The sequence below is a fragment of the Aedes aegypti genome, chromosome 1 (genome assembly GCF_002204515.2).
Source record: "Aedes aegypti strain LVP_AGWG chromosome 1, AaegL5.0 Primary Assembly, whole genome shotgun sequence".
In the NCBI taxonomy this organism is placed as follows: Eukaryota; Metazoa; Arthropoda; class Insecta; order Diptera; family Culicidae; genus Aedes; species Aedes aegypti.
The window spans coordinates 304,030,143-304,041,458 of NC_035107.1; the positions used below are offsets into that span (position 1 = coordinate 304,030,143).

Sequence of the window (11,316 nt, forward strand, 5' to 3'; positions counted from 1 at the left end):
TGTTTACTGCTTGCATGTAGTAAATGGTCCCTAACCCCACACGGCGTCTGTTGAGCAGATTATCCCCCCATTGCTTAGAAGAAAAAAAAAAAAAAAAAGATGTACACCGGTACTTTCTTCTAGGTTTGGAAACGATACCGCCTTTTCTACGTCTAGCTTGATGATCAAAGCTCTCATGTTCGTTGCCGCCTATCGTGACTTCCAGCATACTTTGGCTCGGGAACACTTCTTGCAGGTGGTGGATGGTGGCCCATGCGCTGATGCTAGACGTCCATGGAATCATCCGACGGACAAGCCAACGCCTTTCCGACTGCGTTCCGCTCGTGCTGTTCTAGCTTGAATAATCCGTTTTCGTGGCAACCAGTAGCCACCAGACCGTCATTCGAGTTCAACACCTTGCAGCCAACCTTGTCAAACATCATCGTTGTGAGATATAGAATCCATTGCGTTGAAGTATGGCACAAGGATTGATCACAGCAGTCGGTTTCCTGAGTGAAGAGCAACTGTCACCTCTACACTTCATTCTATCACTTGTGAACTAGCACTAGCCTGGGTAAGTTGTGCGTGCATCGCGTGGAGGGTGATTCCTTTTAAATCAATAATCGAAACTCCACATTGGCGATCCTAACAGTTTTCTGCTAATTTGCGGAAAGATACCTGATATTTCTATAGTTTTTAATAGGAGAAATCACCCTTCAGCGTTGCAAGAGTAAAGATAGTGAAAATAGAAAAAAAAAAATAGAAGAACATAATGTAATTTCCGATTCTCCTCATGAGATTAGTTTTCTGCTTGTGCGAAAAAAAGTGTGACACGATAAAAAGTTCCTGAAGTGACCGAAAGTTTACGTTAGTGTGTGAAGTGAATAAAATGGAGAAGATTAAGATCTTGTTGTTTTGCCTTGAGCAAATGTCAGATCGAAAAGCCTACAGCGTGTTGTTTGCCGTGGGGAAGATGGTTCTCGGTAAAGTCTGCTGCCGGAAAGTTCCAGCGTGTTGTTTGCCGTGGGGAAGAGTGAACCCCGGCAATGTCCGCTGCCGGAATGTTCCACACACTAAGATTTTATTACCGAAGTCGGTAAAATTTTACTGGGTTTTTGAACAGCAGGGTTTTCTCGGTAATTTTCTTAAGAACTGAAAACTCCGTAAATCGACAAGATTCTCGAGCTGTCATAAAAAATGCTGGTTTAGTCAGTAAAGCTTTCTACAGTAATTTACTGGATTTTTCGGTAAATAAAACCTATTTGTTTACCATAATTTGCTGATTTTTTCAGCATTGAATCAGAGTCCCCATTTTCATTCCATATTTTTGTTGGTTAAAATCCCAATTCATCACCCTAAACACCCTGATTTTATAAGAAGAAGCTTGTTACTTTTAAAAGGAATTGAAAATCGGCAACAAATTGTTTGTCTTAGTTTGTGCATAGTTGGAAACATCCTAGCTTCTTACCTAACCTCAACAAATTGGTGCTGTGTTTGGGTTCCGTAATTCACAGGTTTTTGGAACTTCAATGGATACACTCGGTGTCTATTATCTTAATAAAAAACAATATACTGCCGATAATCAATTCCTTACCTTGCACCGAGCCCACAGGAATCAGCATTCATAAAATAAAACTGCTTTTCGTTTGGAAACAGCTCATCAGCCTCGCACATACCACCTTCTGATTCAGAATCCGAATTGATCTGTAATTCTTTTTGTGTCAAATTCTACCATGCGCTTTTTTCTTTTCTTTGCATTCTAACGAAAAAAGTCGGTAAAAAATAATTTTCACTGAAAATCGGTACTATGATTTTACTGACTTTTTTAACTTACTGAGTTCGTACGGTATTTTTTGAATATCACTGAATGATCAGCTAAAATAGATACCGAATTCAGTAAAGTGATAAATATTTTGCTGAACATCAGTGAGTTCGAATAAAAAAGCTGAAAGTTCGGTATTTTTTGTAGTTTACAGTTCCGACACCGTAAAAAATATTACCGAACAGATAAACTGAGATTGAGTGTGCAGCGTGTTGTTTGCCATGGGGAAAGATGATGCCCGGCAATGTCCGCTGCCGGAAAGTTTATAGCGTGTTGTTTGCGTGGGGAAGATGGTCCCTGGCAATATTATTATTATTATATCTTTATTATAGAGACTTTCAGCCCTTGGCTGGTTCGTCTCTCCCCCGGCAATATCCGCTGCCGGGATGTTCCTGCCTGATGGTCGTCGAAAAGGGAGACGATCCCCTGCAATGTCCACCATCGAAAAGCGAGGATTCTTCGATTCTGTCATTTCGCTTTGTGCAAATGTCAAATCGAAAGCTTGGAGTATGTTGTTCGTCGAGAGGAATAGTGGTTATCACGTAAGAGTATATGGGTGCCCTTGTGTAGATGTTGTATGGAAATACCTTGGAATCTCACACACTAAGATTTTATTACCGAAGTCGGTAAAATTTTACTGGGTTTTTGAACAGCAGGGTTTTCTCGGTAATTTTCTTAAGAACTGAAAACTCCGTAAATCGACAAGATTCTCGAGCTGTCATAAAAAATGCTGGTTTAGTCAGTAAAGCTTTCTACAGTAATTTACTGGATTTTTCGGTAAATAAAACCTATTTGTTTACCATAATTTGCTGATTTTTTCAGCATTGAATCAGAGTCCCCATTTTCATTCCATATTTTTGTTGGTTAAAATCCCAATTCATCACCCTAAACACCCTGATTTTATAAGAAGAAGCTTGTTACTTTTAAAAGGAATTGAAAATCGGCAACAAATTGTTTGTCTTAGTTTGTGCATAGTTGGAAACATCCTAGCTTCTTACCTAACCTCAACAAATTGGTGCTGTGTTTGGGTTCCGTAATTCACAGGTTTTTGGAACTTCAATGGATACACTCGGTGTCTATTATCTTAATAAAAAACAATATACTGCCGATAATCAATTCCTTACCTTGCACCGAGCCCACAGGAATCAGCATTCATAAAATAAAACTGCTTTTCGTTTGGAAACAGCTCATCAGCCTCGCACATACCACCTTCTGATTCAGAATCCGAATTGATCTGTAATTCTTTTTGTGTCAAATTCTACCATGCGCTTTTTTCTTTTCTTTGCATTCTAACGAAAAAAGTCGGTAAAAAATAATTTTCACTGAAAATCGGTACTATGATTTTACTGACTTTTTTAACTTACTGAGTTCGTACGGTATTTTTTGAATATCACTGAATGATCAGCTAAAATAGATACCGAATTCAGTAAAGTGATAAATATTTTGCTGAACATCAGTGAGTTCGAATAAAAAAGCTGAAAGTTCGGTATTTTTTGTAGTTTACAGTTCCGACACCGTAAAAAATATTACCGAACAGATAAACTGAGATTGAGTGTGCAGAACCCGGATGAAATTTTTGCTTTAAATGTGTAATTTTTATTTTCATGTGCTTTATAATGTGTCTGTAAATTATGTCTATGTTTTTCAGAGGAAAACAAAAATAAACTGTGTATGATGAGTGTATGCGAATGATCGTGTAATCAAGTGTCACTAAGCTCTATAGAGACGAAAATGTCCGCTGTCAAAAAAGCTGGATTTGATAACTTTGTAACTTTTCTTTGGATAAATTTGAAATTGGAAGTTTAGAGCATATAGTCGCGAGAATAAAGATCCGAGAATGTCTGCTGGCGATTCAGAATTCAAGAATGTTTTGCTTTGTTCCTGGAAAACTGAGTTACATCTGCTGATGAAAGATGATTTTTATATACTTTTATTTTGCTCCACTCAAACGCCAAATTGAAAAGTTAAACTTTGGTGCCAAGTATCGGTTCGCAAGTGAGGCAGAGTACGAATGCATCTAGTGTGCAAGTGACAGCAGCGTGCCAACATTGACACTATGACAGTCTAAAACCGATTGCTGTGATCAAACCTTGTGCAACTTCCCAACCCAGTGGATTCTATATCTCACATTCTCCCTCTGCTCCAAAGAAATTGAATTTCTTCAAACTAAATGTAGTCAAATTTTCAAAAACGATATATTAAATTACCTTTTATGAAAAAAATATTTTTACATTTAAATTATGATCAGTTTATTAATTTAAAGGTCTTTTAATTTTCTGCATATAAGTTGATCATTGTGTATTGCATGAATCATACAGTTATTTTGAAGATCCTGTAATGTCATTCAAAATCATACATATTCCATGTTCTTTAGCAATAATCATCTCTTGTGAAGTACCTTAGTATCAAAATTTGGATGGTCATACTCGTTGTATATTCTAAAAATCTTAAGCATTTTGAATAACGTACATCTCTAGTTTCAACCATGCTTTCCACTGCGGTGTCAGGGATACCTTGACATTCATCGTGTAATTTTGGTCATACATCTATCAGGTATCAATTAACACTCTTTTATGTCTGGCCAACCGTCTAACCAGTCTTAGCAGCCTTTTATCACTTTTATTTGGTATCAACTGCCATTTCAGAATTGTTAATCTTCCTTAAACATTTACCCTGTATTTTACCTCATAATCTTTCATTGCGTAAAATTCACCCATACAAAACAGACTCAGTACAAATCAGATGATCTGTTCTGGTATTCTGCGCTAGCATACGTTTGTCGTCCATTTCTGTATATTTGGCAAACATCAAAACACACTATATAGTGCGAAATATTCCTTCCATAATCAACCCACCACGCCACGTCAATTTTGGACTAGAAGAAAAATTCATCGCATTTCATCTTTAGTTCAAAGTTTTTCGTGAGTTCGACACCATTGATATCCATTTTTAGGAAACTTGACACGAGCACATGATTGGAAACTTTCCACCAGTAGGCGCTGCTCATCAAATAGCCTAATTAATTACTCAAGTTTCAAACAAAATAATCTATTGATACATGCTTTTTTGTCAGCAGACTTTATGAGCTCTTTGGCCGCTGATTTTTTTACGCTTCCAAAGAACAAAATTGAGAAATGAAAACTCTTTTTTCCAGCAAGTCTTGTATCTCATGGCAAACAACACACTCAAAGTTTTGGCATTTTTCACAAAAACACAAAAACAATTCTCGAATTTTCTCTTCTTTGCTAAAGGATATTGTGAGATCACTTGCCACACAAAAACAATACTGGTGCATTTGCGGATCAGTCAATAAACCGCAAGCTTTCATTCAGACATTTACATAGATCAAAAACAGTACAATCGCAAAAGCTCGCTTTGTGTAATTTTGCAAGTACATCTGCCCATTACAAAACAACAGAATCATAATTTTCGCATTGTCGTGTTTCTTTTCCCACGAAAACTTTACTCTTGAAGAATTTGATCTGAGACTTCCACAAAGCCAACAATAAGATCAACTAATTATTGAATTTCTGGCATCAGACTTTGTCGAGGCTCATATTTCTCACGACAAAAAACACAACATGAGCTTTCGATATCAGATTTGCACATAACAAATAACAATATTGACGAGTTCTCGCTTTTCATCAGTGCGTATTGCTGGAGCCACTCTTTTATCATGGCAAACAACACGCTTTAATCTGCTGATCTGACATTTGCACTTAGCAAAACAACGAGATCAACGAATTATAGCTTTTTAGTAGTGGACATTGCCGGGACTTCTCTTCTCCCACGTTAGGCTTCTGATCTGACATTTGCGCATAGCAAAACAACAAGATCAACAAAAACTATCTTTTGGCAGCGGACATTGCTGGGGTTCTTCCACCCTACAGCAAACAACACGCTGTAATCTTCTGATCTGACATTTGCACATTGCAAAACAACAAGATCTGCAAATTGTAGCTTTCCGGCAGCGGACATTGCCAGGGATTCTCTTCCTCCACGGCAAACAACACGCTGAAAGCTTCTGATCTGACATTTGCACAATGCAAAACAACAAGATCAATTAGCTCTAGCTTTGCGGCAGCGGACATTGCCGACTCTTCCCCACGGCAAACAACACGCTACAAGGTTCCGATCTGACGTTTGCTCATAGAAAGACAGTCTAAAACCGATTGCTGTGATCAAACCTTGTGCAACTTCCCAACCCAGTGGATTCTATATCTCACATTATGTACTAGCGTTAATTCGTTTATAAGAGGTGAAAATTCGATAGCAATGAACTTGCGTAAAGGCGGCATCCATTTATTACGTAACGCTAAAATTGGAAATTTTCGACCCCCTCCTCCCCCTCCGTAACGCTTTTTGTATGGAAATTGTACAATTTTTGTATGAGTCGTAACGCTCGAGCCTACCCCCCCCCCATTCAAGCGTTACGTAATTTGTAGATGCCGCCAAATCCTCAAAATGGTATGTAAGACCAGCCGAGATATGGTATGAAAATGTCATTATATCGACCGATGAGATGATAGGTGGGAATTAAAAAAATAGGATTTAAACAAATTCGTCAAGGCTTCTTCTTCTTTTTGGCGTTACGTCCCAACTGGGACAAAGCCTGCTTCTCAGATTAGTGTTCTTATGAGCACTTCCACAGTTATTAACTGAGAGCTTTCTTTGCCGGTTGACCATTTTTGCATGTGTATATCGTGTGGCAGGTACGAAGATACTCTATGCCCTGGGAATCGAGAAAATTTCCTTTACGAAAAGATCCTCGACCAGCGTGATTCGAACCCACGACCCTCAGCATGGTCATGCTGAATAGCTGCGCGTTTACCGCTACGGCTATCTGGGCCCCGAAATTCGTCAAGGCTTATATTTTGTGAATCTGGCAAAACATCTTGGCTTGGTTGGCCTTGGCCGCTCAGAACCAGTGCCAAAGAGTCCAAAATTTGGCCATTTTTGCAAGAGCAAAATGCATTTGTTGTGAATTGTAAAAGATAGTATTTTATCTAAAATGCATTGAAAATGGTTTCTAATCAACTAGTTAGTTGTTCAGGGCACTTCTGGTTACCAAGTGGCCAAGGGGCCATTTCCGGAGACCATTAAACAGTTTCCAGGGCATCTGGAGTAGTGGCCAATTTATGTTTTCGGTGGAACGAAGCCGTGCGGTCATCAAAGTTTGCAGATTTTTTTAACAAATTGATCCCAGACGTAGCTATCTGAGTATGGCAACATTGTCCATATGGATTCCCATGGCAGATTCTTGGGTTCCCTGGGGGGTCCTGGGAAAATGGCCAATTCATTCATTTGATAGAACCATATCATGCGACCTATCAAAATTTACAGAATTTCATACAGAATTCATTAGAGACGCTTTCAGTTATCTAAGGCAACGTTGGCCACCTATTGGTTCCATAACAGGTTCCGGAATTCCCGGAGAAGTGGTCAATTCATGTATTTGATGCAATCATATTATGCGACATATCAAACTTTTCAGAATTTCATACAGAATTCATGAGATACTCACTTAGTTATCTAAGTCAATATTCGTCACTGTGCTCCGTAATTAGTTCTGAGATTCCCGGAGAAGTGACCAATTCAAGCATTTGATTGAACTGAGCCGTGTGACACTTCAAAATTTTCAGAATGTCATAGAGAATCATTCAAGAAGATATTTTCAGTTATCTAAAGAAACATTGGCTACCTAGTGGTTCCATGACAGGTTCGGGGATTCCGGAGAAGTGGCCAATTCAAACATTTGATAGAACTGAGCCGTGTAATACATCAAAATTTGCAGGATTCCATAAATAAACCATCAGAGAAAATTTCAACCTAAATCAAGATTGGCCTCCAAGTGGTTCCGTAACAGGTTCCGAGATTCCCGTATAAGCACCAAATTCTAAAAATTTGGTAAAGCTGAGCTAAGTAATGTAATACATCCAAATTTGTTGAATTCCATACATAATTCATAAGAGATCTCTTCAAGCATCGAACGCAACATCGCCCACCTAGTTGTTCCATAACAGGCTCCGGTATTCCCGGATAATTAGTCAATTCGTTAATTTGATGGAACCATATCATGGGACTTATTGAACTTTATAGAAATTTGTATAGAACCCATCACCCAGACAACCAAAATGTACGTAAGGTACCGTGGGGCAAGTGGGTAACGGAATTCGCATAGTTGAGATTCTTCCAATTCTAGAGACTTTAAATTGAAACAAATGAGGTTGTGTATATTTTTTAGCTTGACTTCCACCATATATAAGCAGCATGCTAAAATTGATTTTTATGAAAAATTGAAGAAAAAAATACAGAAAAAGTTTTTGAAAAATGTCTCCTTACTTTTCACTTGCCCCAAAAGTGGGGCAAGTGAAAAGTTTACCGTTTTGAACAATAAATTCAAAAACAAATAGTTACATTCACGATTTCTATTAGCTTTAACACTTGTTAAGGCTTCCCAATGAACAATAACATAAGTAACATGTAAACAAAGAAAATGTTATACTGTTCACTTCAATTTTTTTCTGTTCAGTTATGTTAGTTGAAATGATTCGACAACATTATAACTGCAACATTTCCAATGTTAGTTCTTACATTATAGGACAGCAATTGCATTTCTGATCTGTAGAATTTCCACCGCTCGTTATTTGTTTTTAAGAAAGTCGAATATGACGTCGGATAACTCTCTTCAGGAGAAATCAAACGGAATCCTTCAGTAACGTATTTAGGGTCTTTTTTATGTGGGTAGACCTATACCCCATTTTTATGTTTTGAACTAGCTTTACATAGACATTCTACGAGATTTCCGTGTGTTCTCTAATATTGCAACTTTTCAGTCAACGTCTTCCTTTTAATTGGCTGCCCGAAGTAGACATATTGATATTGTAATATTTGGCAACATCTTTTAGAGAATTTCCATGATTTCTAATAGCTTTTAACGCTTGAGTAGTGTTTCTTGAATTATCAGCACGTTATGTTTTTCTATGATAATTGCGAACCATGTTTACTTATGGCTACTTAAAGAGAAAACACAAATTCAATCTCTAATGATAAACTTTTCACTTGCCCCACCTGATAAGAAAATTGACGGTGTTTAAATTTAGTTATTTTTAAGTTTACGTCGAATTAATTCTAAAACTTTTTTTATTGCAGTTTGAAACTGTCACAGAGGACAACTAAGAAGTGGTACAGGAAATTATTTTCCGCAACTTTTTTCCACTGAAAATATTAAAATAAGATTGTACGCCGCCAACTTGTTACGGAGTAACAGTTGACAGGTTAACAATTTTTCACTCTATTATGCAATAATGGCTGAAAAATCTCAGAAATCTCTTACCTATCGTAATGTTCTCAATGACCTTAAAGGTTTACGCATGAGTTTAAGGGGTCTATTTTATAAGTCGAGTCGATCGAAATGACTCGATTGGAGTCACTGTCGCCCAAAAAAATCGCTCGACTCGGCTCTGTCACTCGAGTTTCTCGACAGTTGTCACTCTATGTGACTGGATTACTATGGGAGTCGACGGGTGACATCTGAAATATGCATGCTTACTTTGATCGACAGTGATTACAGACGAGTCACATGAATCTGCTCGATTTACAAAATAGGCCCCTAAAACGTTAATTCACATATTAAGTAAAATATATCAATTGTTTTCACTTACCCCATTTACCCACTTGCCCCGCGGTACCTTATAACGAAATCACCTGGAGGCTTTGTATGTGCAACATATCACTTATAAGATGTCGCGAAAAGGCTTTCTACAGTCGACTCTCCACATCTCGATGTTCTACATCTCGATATATCTCCTTATGTCGATGGTTTCATAAGTCCCTTCAGTCTGCATACATTCTCACTCTCCATATCTCGATATCCTCCTTATTTCGATATCCCCATATCTCGATATGTTTCTGTTGCTTTTTCGTTCTCAATTTTCTCTCCGTATGTCGATATGACCATTATCGAAGGTTACTAGACCAAAGTTTTGGGTTTCAAAACAAATTAGGAGCGCAAAGTGACGTTTGTTTGTGTATTACATTCTTGGCAACAGAGTGTTTTTCAATCTAGTATTCATCAAAAATTGTTTCTTTGTCTCATTCTCTCCCTATCTCGATGATCCCTTCGATATCGAGATGTGGAGAGGCGACTGTACGTACAACAGTGGAGGCGATAAGCGTGTTTATATTATGTGATTTCGGACATAAGGACATCAATGCGTTGGCCACGGTTACGGGAAAGCCTTTGCATCAGGGTGGAATCCGCGGAAGGACCGAAGCGACAGGAAGAGGAGTGTTCATCGCAACCAATTGCTTTGTAAGGGAAAAGGAATGGATGAATGCGATCGGGTTGGAACCGGGGATGGAAGGAAAAACGGTGATCATCCAGGGGTACGGAAACGTAGGAATGTACGCGGCGCATTTCTTCAAGCAAGCTGGCTGTAAGGTGATCGGGATCAAGGAGGCGGATGTTTCGTTGATGAATGACGAAGGGATCGATGTTGGAGAGCTGGCAAGCTATAAGAGATTGAACAACTCCATCAAGGGATTCAAAGGAGCGAAGGAGACCAAGGAAGACCTGCTCTTACATCCATGTGACATTCTGATCCCGGCAGCGGTTGAGAAGTCGATCAATTCGGACAACGCTGCCAAGATCCAAGCCAAGATCATTGCGGAAGGAGCTAACGGGCCAACGACCCCAGCGGCGGATGCGATTCTCCAAAGTCGCAAAATTCTCGTCATACCGGATCTGTACTGTAACGCCGGAGGCGTCACGGCTTCCTACTTTGAATACCTCAAGAACATCAACCACATTTCGTTCGGGAAGCTGTCGTTCCGCCAGGAGTCGCAAAATTTGAGGGAAGTATTGAAATCAGTCGAAGAATCCCTAAAAGAAGCCGGGGTTTGCGTCAATTTGAAACCAACGGAAGCCCTGAAACACTACCTGGACAGTGCCAGTGAGGCAGATGTCGTGGCCTCCGGGCTCAAGTTTGTGCTCGAAACGGCAGGGCATGGAATTATGACTGTCGCAAATCAGTATCAGCTTTGCTTGGATGTGCGAACTGCGGCTTACATTTGGTCGGTGGAGAAGATCTTCAAAGCTTATGAAGGCGCAGGACTGTCTATGTAAACTGTATTTGAATTACTAACGTTAATAAATGACTTTCTTTTGTTTCTAACTCTATATATATTATTAAACGATTTCAGTATATATTTTGCAATAAAATTCAATAAAACAAAAATACCTACACAGCTTAGGCTGAGCCTAAAATATTTGGGTTTTCCATAAATCATGACTTATGAACAAGTCATATAGTCAAACCTCCTTGAGGCGATATCTGAAGGGACCATCGATTTATGGAAACATCGAGTCGTGAAACCAAATGGCTTGGAAAGCCGTTTGAGTATCATAGCATCAAAGTAAAAAATTTTTTTTGCAAGTATGAAGAAAAAATATCCAAACTTTTTTGCAATCGACTACAGATGACACGCAGGCTTCGTCCTTTGGCGGAGAGGCC

The 11,316-nt window shown here is 38.8% G+C and overlaps 1 protein-coding gene across 1 annotated transcript; it reads left to right on the forward strand.

Moving 5' to 3' along the window:
* Positions 1-1,025: 1,025 nt before the first annotated feature.
* On the forward strand, positions 1,026-10,928 carry LOC110674344 (glutamate dehydrogenase, mitochondrial-like). Its single transcript, XM_021838640.1, has 2 exons — positions 1,026-1,042; positions 9,935-10,928. The coding sequence occupies exons 1-2, from the start codon at positions 1,026-1,028 to the stop codon at positions 10,926-10,928; spliced, it is 1,011 nt and encodes a 336-aa protein (XP_021694332.1).
* The last annotated feature ends 388 nt before the right edge of the window (positions 10,929-11,316 follow it).